This window comes from Hyperolius riggenbachi, chromosome 3 (assembly GCF_040937935.1).
Source record: "Hyperolius riggenbachi isolate aHypRig1 chromosome 3, aHypRig1.pri, whole genome shotgun sequence".
In the NCBI taxonomy this organism is placed as follows: domain Eukaryota; kingdom Metazoa; phylum Chordata; class Amphibia; order Anura; family Hyperoliidae; genus Hyperolius; species Hyperolius riggenbachi.
Window position 1 is genome coordinate 458,120,267 of NC_090648.1, and position 18,483 is coordinate 458,138,749.

The following is an 18,483-nucleotide window of genomic DNA, read 5'->3' on the forward strand; positions in this document are numbered from 1 at the left end:
TAATATTGTATTGTGTACCGACCTTTGCCTGCCTCTCGACTATGAATCTGCCTAATCCTTCCAATACGACTGACATCTGAATTAACATGTATGACCCAAGACTGTTACCGACTACGTCTGTTGTGTATTGTATCACTTAGCATCTAGCCTGATAGGCGGCCCAGAGCTGCAGTTGCTCTGGGCAATCTTGCTCCCTTGTTCATTACTCCTGTGTCCATCTGTAGAGCCTCTTCCATTATCCAGCTCTCAGCCTTGTTGCGCTGGTCAGAAAGTATGACCCCCCAGCATTACAAAAGGCATGCTCAGTAGACCACCATGCAGCGTTAGAGAGTCATACCCAAGGACTCCTTACTGGATAGGTATTGGCTTCACTCAGGATTCGAAATCTGGCCACTGGAGATCTGGCTCAAGTGTGAACTGAGCCTTATATTTATGCGCTTTAAGTGGTATGTACCTTAAATTTCATCTATGCTCTAAAACATTAAACAAGGCATAAGAACTAATAATAAAAAGAAAAAGAATGACTAATATAAAGTTACTGGGGGGAGGGGGGGGTTAATAACCCAAACATCTACTTCACTCTGAGATCGCAGAAATGAGGCTTCATATGACCCTGCGCCATGGTGCAGCGACAGGGTCATATGCATAGGCCCACCCCCTGGTTAGTGACATAGGGGTAGATTCATTAAAGAATGCGCTCAAGCAGTGTGGGTTAAACCAGCGAGCACACACTACACGCGGTTCTGGCAGTGTAACATGCTCTCTCAAGCTACGAACACTCCTTTGTAGTACCGCGCTACATCACATCGTGCAGAACTTCAAAGGAGCGCGCTTAGCTTAAGAGTGCCCGCTACGCTGCCAGGACCGCACATAGCACGTGCTCACTGGTTTAACCTGCGCAGCTTGAGCGCATTATCTTTAATGAATCTACCCCATAATCCCTGCCGGACTGGAAGTACAGTACAGACCAAAAGTTTGGACACACCTTCTCATTCAAAGAGTTTTCTTTATTTTCATGACTATGAATATTGTAGATTCACGCTGAAGGCATCCAAACTATGAATTAACACATGTGGAAGTATAGTACATAACCAAAAAGTGTGAAACAACTGAAAATATGTCATATTCTAGGTTCTTCAAAGTAGCCACCTTTTGCTTTGATTACTGCTTTGCACACTCTTGACTTTCTCTTACTGAAGGTGTGTCCAAACTTTTGGTCTGTACTGTACATCACTGGGATTCTTGTCGGTCTGCATACGCGCTCTGCGCTCTCATCGTGCACACTGCCCGCATCACTCATTGACTTGCATTACTGCATGATCCGTTCAGTAAGCACGGTTTATGTGGTAACATGCTGCATTTTGCAACAGCATTGTGGTAATTTGGATACTTTTGACGTGCCGTGTTAAAGGGATACTTAAGCCAGAGAAAAAAAAATCAGTTTTACTCACCTGGGGCTTCTACCAGCCCCCTGCAGCTGTTCCGTGCCCTCGCAGTCACTCTCGGGTCCTTTCCCTGGATGCCAGCTACTTACATTTTTGGCCGACAAGCTTACTGAGCCTGCACAGGCCTGGCCACGCGTCTCTTTCTATGCATTCCTGTCCGCAATAGCGCCCTGCGCAGGGTGCTATTGCGATCGGGAGCGTGTAGAAGGCTTTGCATGGCCAGGCCTGTCAGCAAAACAAAAGTAGCTGGCAGCTGGGGACAGGAAGATCCGAGAGTGACTGCGAGGGCACGGGACAGCTGCAGGGGGCGGTTAGAAGCCCCAGGTGAGTAAAACTGATTTTTATTTTTTATTAGGCTTAAAGTGGACCCAAATTAAAAATACGAGATTTCAGAAATAAAATCTATTTCATAAAATATAATAATAAATAGCAGCCTTTTTTCAGCTGCATGATGACAAATATGAAATATTTTACATTTATTGGAGGAAGCCCTCCTTTCCTTTCATTTTGCCGGGACAGAATCCAGCAAACTGGTGGAATAGGTGGTGTTCAGGAATTGCTAATGGCTGCCACCTGTATAACCCTAGTTATGAAAAGAGAAGGGTGAAAAGCATGCAATGAAATACTCATAGGCTTGAAGGAGTGTTTATTTATCTTTGTATGTGTCAGAGTGGTGCAACTAAATATTTTGAATTAAAAAATGTTTGGTTTGGGTCCGCTTTAAGTATCCCTTTAAGTGTGCATAGACTTGTCTCCATAGACTTGCATGTCCCTTGCGGTAGGGAAGAGTACCGTGGTGTGTCAAGGCTCATACACACGGGGTACGGCCGTCGCCGCAACCACGTGGCACGTGCGTGTTGCGGCGACGGTTCGCCCGTGTGTATGACGCGCGTGCCCCGAACCGTCGCCCGTCGGAGCTGTCGCCAGGCGATTGACATGCTCAATCGCCGGCTACAGCCGTCGCCGCAACCTCGCCGGAACTGTCGCTAGTCCCGCATGTGTATGCGGGCTAGCGACAGCTACCCACACACGGCACACGGAGCTTCCGGCGGGGGGGGAGGAACCTCGGCGACAGCCTCCGCCGCATCGCTAATCCCTCTGCTGCAGTGTGGATGCAGAGGGACTTGGCGACGAGCTGTCGCCGAACTGTCGACGAACTGTCGCGCACACGCTCCCGTGTGCAGCGACAGCTACAATTGTCCCCCCGTGAGTACTTAGCTTAACACTGCGGGGCGAATGTGCAACGGGCTTCAAACTAATTAACAACAATGCTTTTGCTGTACAAAATTATCAGATTGTCTTGTGTTACTATTTTCAGATCAAACAAAGCACAGAATGTTTTCTGCTTCATAGGGGGGTGGGATAGAAGCTTCTCTGCTTTGTCTGTGATCTGCAAATGCTACATCCAAGACAATGCTCTAATTTGCAAGGCATTTTATCAATTAGCTTTAGTGAAATGGAACTTAACCATTCCAGTAACTTTATACCAGTATTTTTTTTTTCATGTTCATGTTTCACATATTGCAAGTCCATGCACCGTATAAAGAAAAAAAATCCCCCACATTGTCCAACATGGTATAAAAATTACAGTAGGCAGCTGGGGCGGCATCCCTGGAGGAAGGGTGAGGGCTGGAGAGGAATCGGGAATCATGCAGTTGCAGGCATGAATCCCCATTCATTTCAATGGAACCAATCTCAGCTCTTGATGTGCAGAGAGCTGCAGTAATCCATGGCTCTTTCCACACCGCTGCCACCACACAGTAGCATCCTGCCCAGTGGTAGCTGACAAAGAAAAAACTCAGGAGAAAAAGTTAATTGCATATGGGCCAAAGTGTGACCTAAGCCAGTGGATCACTGATTGTGATTCTTTGTCTTTGGCCAGGTGAAAATGCTGCGTTTTTGCCAGTAATGGAAGTCTATGGGCCGAATGAAAAAACGCATATAAAAAACGCATATGCATTTGCATGCGTGCGTTTTTAAAAACGCTGGTTTTGTTGCATTACCTTCAACATTCAAAGTCTACACAGTTTAATTAACAAGGACAAAAATAATGTGTTTTGTGGCCTGAAGCCACTTCCTCGAGTAAATAAGCATTGTCCAAAGCACTTTCTAGCTCAGAGCGCCTTTTTTCGCCGAAAACTTGCTCTAAGCTATATACAGCTTTGGACAAGGCTCATTTACCTGAGGAAGTGGCTTCAGGCCACGAAGCTCATTGTTTTTGTTATTATTAGTAAAACTGTCAAAACTTTGAATATTTTCATCATTGCAGGTAAGCTTATAATTACCTTCCCTATAAACCAGTTTTCATAAATATATTTTTTCATTGGGCGCCTCCAGTCACTAGCTAAATGTGTTTCCACCCCATTTGAGGGGGTCAGAAATTTTAGAGTTCATGTTTTTTCGTTTTTTTGGAGACGTGACCACACCAGTACCTGAAAGGCCGAGTGAGGATGGAACTTCCTCACATGCAATTATAATGGTTGCATGGTTGGGCATGAGTGTGTACCCATTTCCTGGATTACCGGTACTTACAATAACTTGATTCAGAACTACTACACCTGATTGGGCTCCCATTTTCCTTGTGTTATACTTTTTGTTTCCACTTATCACAGATCCAATTATGGTTCTTGTTGATAACTGCCGTAATCTGTGGTTCTCTGCACAATGGCACCACCATGCTGTAGCGTACCACCTGTGTGGAAATGATCACAGTGCAAGCCAAGCCAAGGAAGGATCCCTTAGGCCTCATTCACACTTAAAAACGCAAACGCAAGTGGTTTCCGTTTTTATGAACTGTTTTTCTCCCTTCCAGCGCTCCACTGTGCACTGTGTTTTTTGAAAACGCGCTTTTCTAGGCGCTTTGCCAGAGCGGTTTTGAGATTCACCCCCTGACGCAAGTCAGGAAGTGAACTCTTTGCCCAGGAAAATAATAAATATAATGTATTTATTATAAAAAATGCGAACGCAAATCTCCGCATAAATTGGTTGTGTGAGCCAGAGCCGGGACAAGGTCCTCCAGCACCCAAGGCTGAGACACCAAAGTGCGCCCCTCCATCCCTCCCACCCCAGCCGTCACACACTGATTGCTATTAGACTAAGAGGCGCCACAGGGCCCACAACCTCTCCAACACTTTAATATCTAGTTATCTGGCTTGCAGTCACTGCCATGTATCCCCTTTTCTTATTTTTCTCTGCTTCAAACACAATTAGGAATGACAGCTGAATGAATTCTGCGCCCGCTCCTACACTGCGCCCTGAGGCTGGAGCCTCTCCAGCCTATGCCTCGGCCCGGCCCTGGTGTGAGCGTTTAGAGCTCTTCCTGTACCTTCCATTATAACAAAAACGCCCCAAAAAATGGTACAGGCACTGCTTTGCTGAACGCACAGCGCAGTAACCGCGCTGATATGAACCTTCTCATAGAGATTCATTGCACAAGCGTTTAGTGGGCGATTTTAAAAATTGCCTTAAAAAAGGCTGAATATGCCCCTAGTGTGAACAATCCCTTATTGTGATTTGTGATACTTCGATTTTGTAAATCAGACCCGCAGTGCCAAACCTGCAATTTAACACATGTTATAGGAGTTTAAATGGAAACTAGTAAAGTGGCCATATGAAACTTTATATCAATAAAGCTGTCTTTACAAGACTACAAACACGTAAGTGAATATTAGAATAAATTGGCAGATCAGAGCTCTATTGAACGTAAGGGATTACACATTGCATTCAACAATGTAAAAACTATACTATAAAACTATAAAAAGTCTGCAAAGTACAATTCAGAAAAAACACTTCCATTAACCATTGGAAACAGATCAGACATGTCAGAAATAATCGTCCAATTCCTGTCAGTTGGATGGGAAACATTGTGTACTTAGCACTTAATGCTGGGCAAACACGGCTCGATTTTGCCGCTCGATTCCGTGCTCGATTCTGCAGGCGATTCTCTTATCTTCCGCTCGTTTTTCTTATCTTTTCTCATTGTCCTCCATGCAGAATCGAGCGCGGAAACGATCGGGTGCCAGATCGGACATGTCGGAAATGATCTATCGAGCCATCTAAATGGCTCAGAATCGAGCCGGTTATTCCCAGCATAAGTTCATTTAATTCCAACAACACAAAGGTACAACGTTTACTGATTGGGAATCATGGTGGAAAAGAGGTACATTTTTAACCTGGATCTCTGGTAAGAGTCAAAGAGAGAGATATAGAGGCTGCCATATTTATTTCCTATTAAACAATGTACATTGCCTGACTGTCCTGTTGATCCTCTGCCTCCAGTGTTTGTAGCCATAGACCCTGTACAAGCACGCAGATCAGGTGTTTCTGACTGGATTAACCACTTGTTTCAGGTGTGTGATTCAGACAATACTGCAGCCAACTAGACCAGCAGGGCTGCCAGGCAACTGGTATTGTTTAACAGGAATTAAATATGCCAGCCTCCACATCTCTCTCACTGCACGTATCCTTTAACACAGCAGGCTTCCTGAAGCAAGGTCAATTCAAATTCTTCTCCACTTAGGGCCTGTTTCCACTTGTGAGGTGTGAATTCGTTGTGGAAAATGCGATTTTTTTGTAAGTATGTGAATTTTAACCATGTCAGTGCCTGTGTGCTTTTACATTGATTTTAGGCGAAAACTTTCACATGGAAAATTCACATAGCGAAAACGCATGCAAATTTCCTATTAATTACATTGTATGAATTCTGATAGCTCTGCTGTGCAGATATTTCCTGCACAGGAAAACGCTCTGTTTTCCTGACACGTGGAAACAGGCTAATTAAGTTGGATTGGTTGTGCGAATCTGCGTGCAGAAAACGCATGCAGATTCGCGATAGTGGATAGTGGGCCCTTAGGGCTCGTTTCCACTATTGCCTTGCGAAATCGCTGTGGCAAAATTTGCATGCAGATGCGAATTTTGCATGCGTGTGCATGCGAATTTTCGTATGAAAATTCGCATGGATGACGATGTATGCGAATTTAACCATGGCAATGCTGGTGTGCCAAAACAGCATGCGAATTTCCTATTAAATACATTAGCGGCGATTCGCATGGATTCCACTCGCAGGCGAATTCTGCGGCTCTTTTGTGCGTTTTTTCACCGCTGAAAAAAACGCACCTCAACAACGCTACAGTGGAAACAGGCCCATCCACTTGCATTACATGTGCGAATCCGCATGCGTTAGACGCATGCCGATTCGCGATAGTGGAAACGAGCCCTTAGGGCCCGTTTCCACTAGCGCGAATCCACATGCAGACAACGCATGCGGATTCGCATAAGCAATACAAGTGGATGGGATTGTTTCCACTTGTCAGTTTTCATTTGCGTTTTTCTGTGCAGGATTTTTCTGCACGGTAGACCCTGCAGAATTCGCCTGCGTGTGGAATGCAGGCGAATCGCAGGCAATGTATTTAATAGGGAAATCGCATGCGTTTTTGCATGCGTTTTTTCCCGCGATTTCGCGTGCGATTTCGCATTGAAAGTAATGTAAATTGACACAGGCAGTGACATGGTTAAAATCGCATATACCCTGCCTATGCGAAATCGCGGCAAAAACGCATGCGGAATCGCATCCGCATGCGATTTTGTCAGCGGTGATATGCGGCGATTCCGCACCGCAATAGTGGAAGCGGGCCCTTAGGGTAACAAGGCAACAAGGATACTGACAAGCCAAGACAAATAACATTTATATCGTGCTTTTCCCCTGGTGGACTCAAAGCGCCAGAGCTGAAGCCACTAAGACACTCTGTAGGCAGTAGCAGTGTTAGGGAGACTTGCCTAAGGTCTCCTACTGAATAGGTCCTGGCTTACTGTGCATACAAACTGTCTGAGCTGAAGCAGGATTATGAAAATGTATGCAGTTGGAAACTGGAACAATTAAGTTCGAATGGTCCATTTTCAAGCTAAATAAATTTGGTGCCAAGTGTATCAATCTGACAATTCAAAAGTGATACATTTTCAAATACATAAAAAAATATATCATATAAAATATAAAATTTGCCAAGGCTATGTTCACAGTGGGAAATTGCAATGGAATGAAAAAGTCGTACAACATGTTACGGTCATGTTGCATCGGGTACAATGAAGCATATAGTCAATGAAAAGTATGCTTCACTGTACATGCTTGCATTTTGCAGTGCATTATCATACCACAATGCACACGCCACACTGTAGACGTCACACAGGTGGTGCATAGCAAGTAAGCTGCGTTACAAAGCGAGCATTACACTGCATCACAAGGCACCACTGTGAACGGGCCTTAGGCTTGATTGACACTGCACGGATCAAAAACTGATCCTACAAAAACTGATCCGTTTTCAGTTTCATATGGATTAGTTTAATACATTTGGGCATCAGTTTTTCATCTGCATTGGCAAACGCAGGGGGGGATTACAGCTGCCCAGAATCCCCGATCAGACCAGGGCCTGTGCAGTGTCTGGGGACAGGCACAACTTGAGACACCAGAATATCTGCATGTATCCTGCAGCTCACAGCACCGCCCCCTTTCTTTCCTTGCTACAGCTGACTTTGGATATAGCAGCAGCATGTGTACAGAGCATGGAGCAGCAGCATGTGTACAGAGCATGGAGCAGCAGCATGTGTAGAGCATGGAACAGCAGCGTGTGTACAGAACATGGAGCAGCAGCGTGTGTACAGAGCATGGAGCAGCAGCGTGTGTACAGAGCATGGAGCAGGCAGCTCTGGGGAACTTAACAAAGTCGGGTATGAGCACAGCCCTGTTCCCTGCTCTGTGAATGCTTCACTTTCCCCTTAATTAGCGATGTCGGCTGTCCTCATTATCTGTATCCAAACTGCTCCTGATCGATCCCGTTGTCGATCGGAAGCAGATTGGACATTTAGGAGATAATCGTTAGATCCTGTCAGTCGGATGAGAAATTGAATTGTGTGTACCAAGCATGATGTCCTACCATATTATTATACTGTATTGTGCGTGGCTGAGGGAGACCTTTCAGGAATCCCCCCTTGAAAATCCTGGGTTTGCCCCTGATCTGCGTTTTCCGTTCCCCATTGCCACCCATTAGGTATACCCGTCAGCATCCGCTTCATCCGGCCGATCCGGAAAACTCAACCCAAACTTGCACTGGAATGGACCAAATAGATCCATTCTGAATGGAGTGATGTGAATGGATCCTATTGCCTTAAACATTTTAGCCACGCGAACGTGAGTCTCGCATCTGCGGCTGCTGCAGCTACAATCGCAGGGAAGTGAGACTTACGTCCGTGCAGTTTTGCGGGGCTGTGCGTGTGATAGTGCAGCCAGAAGCCCACAATCGCGATGGTCCTGCTGACAGGGGGGATTGGCTGCAGGGGACAGAAGTCCCGTGAGCCAATCCGTACATGTCCGCCGAGAATGATCACTGTTTTTGTTCAAAAACCGCTTGTTTCCGCCGCTCTTGCCACCGATCTTTAGACTGATGAATGGTGTCACAGGAGCCCTGGTGGCTGGAACTCGAAATGCCTTCCAAACGGTTCCAGCGCACAGATCGTGCAAACTGTGGTCGCAGTCAATGCGCAGAAACCGTTGGGAATTGGCCGCAGATAAACCAGAAGGGAGCCTGTGGGTTACGGAAATACACTTTACACACTATTTCAGGGTATATCTGCCACCACCACTGGTATGGGCCAGTGGTCCCTACCGACTGACTGATCCTGCAAATAAAACGGTTAAAACACGCTGTATTCTGTCTAGATATCAATAATAGTAGCGACTCCTCAGAGACCTGAGTTCAGTTTCTGTGTATGGCTGTATAGCAGGGGTAGCTGAACAGTAAACGACTTTGATAAAGTCTTTATTTACTTGCAATATAAATAATTAATATATACAGAAAATCGTTAAAATCAACAATTATAGAGACAAATGATAACACAGTATAAAATAAACTAAAAGGGATAAAAAATACTTAGATTTATGGAAAGATGTCCTTTTGTGGGAAAAACTTGTAGAGTTCATTTTGTTTCAGTTCAAAGTTCAGAGTTCAGAACCAGGTGGATGCCAGCATATCCTCAAGCTGGCACAGATGTGATCAAGATGGTGTTTCAAGGTGGAGGACACTTGCGTTTCAGCCTGTCAATAGTTTTATCACCCATCGCTGCGGGGAGTGGCTATGACAGGCACAAGTCCAGCCTCGGGAGGATGGAGCAGGGGCTGTCCCATCCTTACAGACCCTCAGACTGGCAGAATTCTAGTTAGGCCCGGCTTGGGGTGCACGTGGGGGCAGTTAAAACTTATACCGCATATTCACACTCAGCATGATTTTACGAATCCTAGGACATGAAATATGACAGGTCTATCATGAGAATTTACCCCCCGTCTCTTCAAACCCATATCGCTATGAGAGTTTAGGGGACAGAGTTCTGGGAACTTCACAGAACCAGCACCGGGACTCATGCTACACTTCCCCCACATTTGGCGATGCTGCTATCTCAGGAACCCCAGAAATATGACAGATCTGGGAAGTTATGGATTATGCTATGAGCCTCAGGTCATTCAGGGTGTGTGCTGGCAGCTGGCTTCCCTTTGATCCTTACCAGGGAGCAAGGTGTCAAGATCTCCCGGGATCCGTAGCCTGCCTGGCTGAATCTAGGCCCAGGGGCGTAGCAATAGGGGGTGCAGAGGTAGCGACCGCATCGGGGCCCTTGGGCCAGTGGGGCCCCGAAGGGCCCTCCCTCAACTACAGTATTAGCTCTCTATTGGTCATGTGCTCATAATAATCACTTCTATAGACACTTTGAATACTGGTAATCATTAACAAACTGTTCCCCGTCCCCTTCTTGCACCTCTGACACTGTAGTTGCCATTGGCAGGTTTTGGTACGCGGTATCAATTGTTATATATAGAGTGCCTGGGGGGCCCCATTGTAAAACTTGCATCGGGGCCCACAGCTCCTTAGCTACGCCACTGTCTAGGCCTCCTTATAAGAGTGAAACAGCTGGCATATCCTCTGAGAGGGGCCATTAGCTCTCCAGGGCGCCGGGGAACCAGCTTGTTACAGCTATGTGCTAAACGCAATTAACTACCTTTCCCAGAACTGTCTATCTTAAAACCAAAGTTTGTCATTCTAAGCCCTGCAATAGATGTGCGATCGATTGCAGTGATCAGAAACGACTGCTGGATCTGCGATTTTTGTGCGTTTTGGACGACTGGGGCGTCGCCTGGTGTCACAAATGGTAACTTTGTTCCCATTCATTCATCTCCCCTCTGGCCCCTGTGATTGCAGGCATCAATGAGATGCCTGCATCACTTCCAAAGTAACACAGCCAAGCATTATTTCCTATTTAGTGTACTTATTATACGTGAATAGGAAATAATGCGCGAGGACATCTTGTGGCCAAATAGTAAAATTACACCTACCTACATTTTGTTTAATATGTATGTCAAGAGGGTATATTATTATTAAATTATGGGCTTGTGTTTAGTGATGGGTGTAAAAGTGAAAAAATGCACCTTTATTTCCAAATAAAATATTGTCACCATACATTGTACTAAGGATATAATTTAAATGTTGCAGTAACCAGTACAAATAAGCAAATAAAATGTGTGGCTTTTATCCACAGTAAAATGTTTTATTTTAAAACTATATTGGCCGAAAACTGAGAAATAATGATTTTTTTTCCTTTTTTCTTATTGTTCCCATTAAAATGCATTTAGAATAAAATAATTCTTAGTATAATGTACAACCCAAAGAACGCCTAAAAACAAGGTATAGATCATTTTGTTGTGATGAGTAATGATAAAGTTAGTAGCGAATGAATAGGAGGAGAGCTGAAATGTGAAAATTCCTCTTGTCCATAAGGTGAAAACAACCCGCGGGCTGAAGTGGTTAACATAGGATCCGTTCGCATCTGTTGCGATTTTACTGCCAGTGTAAAACCGGCCGTACAGATCCGGCCATCTGGATCCTGGAAACCGATCCGTTTTTACAGCCAGTGTGCAACATTTTTTTGTCCGTTCAGAGGAACGGACCACGGAACCGTACGGCCGGTTCTGTTGGCAAAACCTAATGTGAACCGAGCGTAACTTGTTTTATTTACTGGCTCCACTAAACCAAGCGTCACATGATTCCCCTCCCCCCCCCCCCTTCCCACATACTGCATCTATCATTTTTACCAGAACCTTTTGGTTCTGGTATCCTTTAACACTGAGAAATGAAAAGACCTAAGTGATTCAGCTTGCATGTCACTTCTGCATTCACCATATTGATACATTTGGCACCGGCTTATAAGAACAGATTGCACTGGAAATAAGCTGTTCAGAGATTCATTTCTTTCCCTTTCCACATTCATTAAGTACTGTTTAGTGATCTGAACTAAAAAATGGTTACGTTTTAAAAAGAGAGCCTTTCCGACATAAATGTAAGTATAAAGCGTTTGACCAGGTCCACTTCTTATTAATGGCACAATTTGACAGCTGCTCCAAGCCCACAAATACACGGGGCCCGAATATTAATGTTTCACATGGGTGGTCAGGCACTATAAAGCCACAATGTAGATGTCACAGCAGAACCATGAGCCATGAAGGGGAGAGATTGCCATTTCACAAAGATTTTCATGAAGCAATATTTGGAGGTTAGCTGTCTTGCACTGCAACAGATTCCCAGGTTTGATTTCCAGGTGCGACACCATCTGCATGGAGCCTGTATGTCCTTCCTGTTTTTGCGTGGGTTTCCTTGGGGTACTGGACTATGGCAGGGACATTAGATTGTGAGCTCCTTTGAAGGACATTTAGTGACATGAATTCTTCAATGTACTCAAAATATATCAAGTGTTCTTTTATTTACCTGGGGCTTCTTCAAGCCTCTCTAGACTTGTAGGTCCCTCACTGTTCTCCAAGCCCCTTTCCTCGAACTGCTGTGTGGCTTGGTAAAATCTGCTCATGGTCTGACCCAGCGATGCACCTCCTTATCTACAGCGCAGTCACGGGAATACCATACCTTCTACTATAGTATCGAACTTTGAGACTTCAGGTACCCACTACCTGTGAGGGGAATAAAAACAAAACGTCTGGATTATCCAGAGGCCTCCCTCATCCTCCTTAACCCCCCCCCCCCCCATTCAGCACTGGAACCCTTCAAACATATTCAACAAGGACTTGTCAATATGTTCGTGCAATGATGGCCTGCGCAGTAGCACAGACAGCTGCACAGCTTTTTCGTCCGAGTATGAGCAGCTCTGTGCTACCATGCAGCCGTGAAGAATAGGACCCTGGTGAGTTGCGGTGGGCTGATGGATTAGCTCAATTACCAAAATATCTCATTTTTTGTTTTTTCTCATGTTACATATTTACATGACACCACTACCTGCTCGTAAAGCAATGCAGAAGATGTCAGTGCTATTTAATAATAAATCCAGTATTTGTATGACACTTTTCTCCTGTCAGACTCAAAGCACTTGCAAGCAGGGGCGTAGCAATAGGGGGTGCAGAGGTTGCGACAGCATCGGGGCCTTTGGGCCAGAGGGGGGCCCTCCCTTAGCTGCAGTATTAGCTCTCTATTGGTCCTGTGCTGATAATATTCACTTCTATAGATACTATGAATAGCAGTAATCATTACCAAACTGTTCCCATCCCCTTCTTGCACGTCTGACATTGTAGTTGCCATTGGCAGGTTTTGGTACGCCGTATCAATTGTTATGTATAGAGTGCTTAGGGGGCCCCAATGTAAAACCTGCATCGGGGCCCACAGCTCCATAGCTACGCCACTACTTGCAAGGCAGCCAGTAGAGAGTGCTCAGTAGGCAGTAGCAGTAAGGCAGGGAACACACTTATCTTTCAGTTTTCTGCACGTGTTTTTCTGAGTACGTTTTCTGCACACCAAGTGTGTTTCTATGCAGGAAAAAAATGCAAGTTTTTTTTCACAGCAGCTAATGTAATTGGTACAGAATCATGATGCAGAATGTCAGTTTTTTTTAGCATGCGAAAAACACACTAAGTGTGAACTAACACATCGATTAACACGAGTTCTCAGTTTTTCTGTGCAGAAAACGCGTACGAAAACAGTCAAGTGTGTTCCCTGCCTGAGGTTTGCTTGTAATCAAAATAATGAGTAGCACTTCCTGCCCATGGGAGAGGGGAGTTAACTTACCCATGATGCCGCCTTGAGCCGATGCACTTCTCTTGCGTTCCACGTCATTCCCATATATACTTCTTCCGGGTTGAAGGAAGGTGGGTGAAGTGAAACTCGTTAGTGGCGCCCAGGAACTCCTTACTGAATAGGCGCTGGTTTCCTGAATAGGAATAAATACCTAATAGAGCACAAAAGAGTGAGTGATACAAACCTACTATCACATTTTTTAATACAGGGAAGGCTGAACTAGGGCTTTAAAGTGTACCCGAGGCGACATGTGACATGATGAGATAGACATGTGTATGTACACAGTACTAGACATATTAATAACCAGGGTGTTTTACTTGTTTTATTTTGCTGCCTGAAAGAGTTCATTTTTAAAGGAATACTGTAGGGGGGTCGAGGAAAATGAGTTGAACTTACCTGGGGCTTCTAGTGGTCCTCCGCAGACATCCTGTGCCCGCGCAGCCGCTCACCGATGCTCCGGCCCCGCCTCCGGTTCACTTCTGGAATTTCAGACTTTAAAGTCTGAAAACCACTGTGCCTGCGTTGCCGTGTCCTCGCTCCTGCTGATGTCACCAGGAGCGTATTGCACAGGCCCAGTATGGTCTGTGCCTGCGCAGTACGCTCCTGGTGACATCAGCGGGAAGCGAGGACACGGCAATGCAGGCGCAGTGGTTTTCAGACTTTAAAGTCTGAAATTTCAGAAGTGAACCGGAGGTGGGGCTGGACATCGGTGAGCGGCTGCGTGGGCACAGGAAGTCTGCGGGGGACCATTAGAAGCCCCGGGTAAGTTCAACTCATTTGCCCCCCCCCCCCGCCCCCTACAGTAGTCCTTTAAGGATGGAAGTGACATCTTCTGTCTTGTCAGGAATATATTACAGCCATAAAAGTTTTCCTAGTAAAATACATTTTCTTTACATATTTCTGAGAGCAGAGGGAGAGAGAAAGGGTCAATATAGTTCATATATTTTCATTTAGGGACACTTAATAGACTGCAGCTGAGCAGAGACAACAAAACATTCAATCTACTTTCTAAATGTTTAAAAATAAAATAAAATCCTGAGATGACTAAAAAAGTCATTTTTAGGAGTAGGAGGATAAATATAATTGTTTATCTCATCAGTTTATTTTCACCAAGGGTTCACTTTAAGAAATGACTGAATGGATTAGGTAATCCTTAGTTATTGTTCTTCAGACGTGTGTAAATACAACTGTTCAACCCTGAAAGTCAATGAATACAAGGCAATGACCACGCAATGACCTCATCTCTCATCTAATCTGGTTGCTACAACCTCTGCTGCTGCTCAGAACTAGTATGCGGCTGGGAGACGACTGCGCGCTGACGTCTTCAGACCCACCCATGGAACGTGCTGGCTCCTGGTAAATGAAACCCTTGGGCGAGCGCTGCGCGGAGAGAAGGAAGTGACGTGCGTAGCGGGAGAGAATGTCGGAGCGTTGGGAGGAGTGACAGCCATAAAGGAGGGGTGCGTGACGTCACGGCGGCCATTACATAGCACAGGAGAGGCTGGGAGGCGACGAGCCGGGCGCTCCGCTGAGAGAAAAGGGGAGATTTCAGTTTAAATCACAGCAGAAAGTCGATTTGCGTCTCCGCGCCGGCTGACCGCAGCGGATTACATTGCCTCGTTACCCCGAGAGCGTCTGCGGCTGATTGGATCGGCATCTCCGGGCTCCGGACAGCTCGCCCCGCCGGTGTGAAGGGAGCGACCCCCAGCGAGTGCGGCCTCCCCTCCGGATCTGCTGCTCATCCCCGGCCGGCCTGGTAGGCCCCGGTGCTCGGCGCTTGTCTGCAGACCTCCAGCATGGATGAAAAGGCCTTCACCAAGGAGCTGGATCAATGGATCGAGCAGCTCAATGAATGCAAGCAGCTGACTGAGAGCCAAGTGAAGACCCTGTGTGAGAAGGTGGGTCTGTCCTGCGGGCCTTTCCCCACCCTCCTCCACTCTATACCAGCCATACCAAAGCCTAAACTGCCCATACATTGCCCGGATCTTACCACCTTCTATATGGCCAGAGGAGTCCATTGGATGTACTGTAGATGTTGGTCATGTGGGTCCTTGTACAAAATGAATGGGTAGGGTTGTATGGTAGATTTAAGGTGGCAATACACTTATAGATTTGCAGCAGATTTGACCATCAGATTTGTCAGATGCTTGTCAAGTCGAATCTAACAGGAATCTATCTGTGTGCCACATACTAGGGACAGATTTACAATAGATTTCAGAATCTATTGGAAATTGATCTAAATGCAATAGACCATTATGCTGGGAATACACGGGTCAATTTTTGCCACTTGATTTTGCGCCCAATTGTTTTTTGCGATTATGTGGGCAGTTTTCTTATCTTCCATTTGTTCTTATCCTTTCCCATTGTTCCCTATGCAAAATCGAGCGTGGAATTGATCAGGCGGGAGATTGGACATGTTGGAAATGATCAATCGAGCCGTGTATTCCCAGCATTGGATCCAATGCAACTCTATGAGCCATCTATGTGACAGGATGGAAAATGTAGGTCGATCTGCTGCTGGCTTGATTTCTGATCGATGTTTGAAATTGACCAGTGTATGGGCCCCTTTACCCTGTCCACTTGCCCGATTGATCAGAAATAAAATTGATTTCACCATCAGTGACCTAAGCTGTATTGCCTATCCATTTCAATTGGTTTAAACTCTTGAGGACCCACCCTTTACCCCCCCCCCCCCCTTAAGGACCAGCGCTGTTTTAGCTGATCTGTGCTGGGTGGGCTCTACAGGCCCCAGCACAGATCAGGGTGCAGGCAGAGTGACCAGATCGCCCCCCTTTTTTCCCCACTAGGGGGATGATGGGCTGGGGGGGGTCTGATCGCTCCTGCCTGATGGGTGTTGCGGGGGGGGCACCTCAAAGCCCCCCTCCGCGGCGAGATTCCTCTCCTCCCTGTCCCCCCTGGTGATCTGGGCTGCACAGGACGCTATCCGTCCTGTGCAGCCAGTGACAGGCTGTCACATGGCGGCGATCCCCGGCCGCTGATTGGCCGGGGATCGCCGATCTGCCTTACGGCGCTGCCGCGCAGCAGCGCCGTACAATGTAAACAAAGCGGATTATTTCCGCTTGTGTTTACATTTAGCCTGCGGGCCGCCTATTCACGGAGCCCCCCGCCGTGAATTGACAGGAAGCAGGCGCGCGGGCGGGCGGCTGCTTCCTGATTAATTAGCCTGCAGCCGGCAACGCAGAACTGCGTCGCTGGTCCTGCAGCTGCCACTTTGCCGACGCGCGGTATGAGTGCGTGGTCGGCAAGTGGTTAATGCCTGGTACACACCATGCAATTTCTTGAGATTTCAGGGCGCATTCATCATTTCTGATTTTTTTTCTGGTCAATTTTGTTCAGGAGTGATTGCAAAATCTATTAGAAAAATGAATGGAAATCAGATTGGACCTGTTGGAAATGTGATCCTAAATCTGGTGGGAAATTGTGTGGTGTGTACCAGGCATAAGAAACTTTTCTTCCCATCAACTTAATTTCAGCCAAACAATCGCGATTAGAATTGTTCAGTTGATTTGGGGTGTCAAGGGTTATTTTTATCCAATACCATTTGTCTAATTGTACATTAGTGGATGCCTTTTGATTGAAATACCCCCTGACTCGATTGTACGCATAAATGTACGCATACATGTTTAAATGGTGGTTTTCAGAGCTTGGTGTTGGCATGGTGTGAAGTTAAGAAGTCTGTAAAATTAAATATAAATAGCAGTTGCTCATAGCATCCAGTCAGGTTTTAGATGGGCGAGTTCTTCCACCTTCATGTCGGTTTTCTTTCTAACGAACGCAAATCATTTAAATGTTTTATTTTAAATCTATTATCAATCTTTGGACATGTTGTATTACATTGAAATAGTTATTTGACTCACTGTTGAAACTAGTGGAGGCTGACCCAGAATTTTACACATTCTGAGGCAAGTGATAAACTAGCAACTTGATTGATCATGCTTCTCAAAAAAATAGTTCCTGGATTTGATTAGCCTTGTGTAAAGTTCAGCCTTCTAGATCCTATAGACTAAAACCGGCATTGAAATCTCCACTTTACATATTGGAGTATATTATCAGCCTAAATGATGAAATATTGGGATGATGTATATTGAAAATGTAATACTGTATTTTGGTATTAGAGGATGCAATCTATTGTATCTTTAAGCTTTCCTTTCGAATTTCCTAGTACAGTAGCTCTACTATGATGTAATTGTGCTTTTAACATCCTGAATAAAACTAGATGAAGAAACTGCAAGAAGGGAGAGCTCTGTGACTGCAGTAATGATATAGGCATTTATTTGGCTTGCTGCGTTTGGCACCAGTTTATGCAGGATATAGTGGAGGTTGCAGCATGAGTACACTGGAGGTGTATGATCCTTCCACACAATGAATGGTAGAATTGCAGTTTGTTGCCTTATGCATCCCTGGTTTCTCGTTGGTATGGTTGTCACTGTTGGGGATGTGCCAAACAAATGATCAGAGCCCGTCTGGCTTATTAGATCACCTTTCTCATGAGTAGCACAGTGGGGCATTCCCTAGAGAATTGGTACAGTCCTTATTTTATTTCTATTGTAACTTTACTGTGTTTATACAAATGGCTTGAGAGGTGATCTGAACTTTGACAAGGCAGTTTCTTTTGCACTGCAATTATGGCTCCTGGGTTCAACACAAAGTTTGCAGGGGCCTAATCCGATTCAGAGGGCTGACTATATTCCCCAACCAGATAAGCCCTATTCAACGTTCCAGTTACCACAGGTATCCTGTAGAATAAGTTTTCGCAAGCTTCTTTTTCAGGCCATCTCTACCTATAAGTGCAGCCTTTTCATTTCTTGTGCTATTTGACGCTTAAACTTCATTTAATTGGGATTTTAGTATTTGATGACTTTAGTAGGGACTGTATTCCATAAAGGCTAGTTGTGTCCTCTCCCGGGTAC

The 18,483-nt window shown here is 45.5% G+C and overlaps 1 protein-coding gene across 1 annotated transcript in view; it reads left to right on the top strand.

Moving 5' to 3' along the window:
* Positions 1 to 14,965: 14,965 nt before the first annotated feature.
* Positions 14,966 to 18,483, top strand: part of PPP2CA (protein phosphatase 2 catalytic subunit alpha) — a 36,755-nt gene continuing 33,237 nt past the window's right edge. The window contains exon 1 of the mRNA XM_068277920.1: positions 14,966 to 15,450. Coding sequence (XP_068134021.1) covers positions 15,349 to 15,450 — 102 coding nt within the window. The 5' untranslated portion in view covers positions 14,966 to 15,348. The remainder of the gene's footprint in view (positions 15,451 to 18,483) is intronic.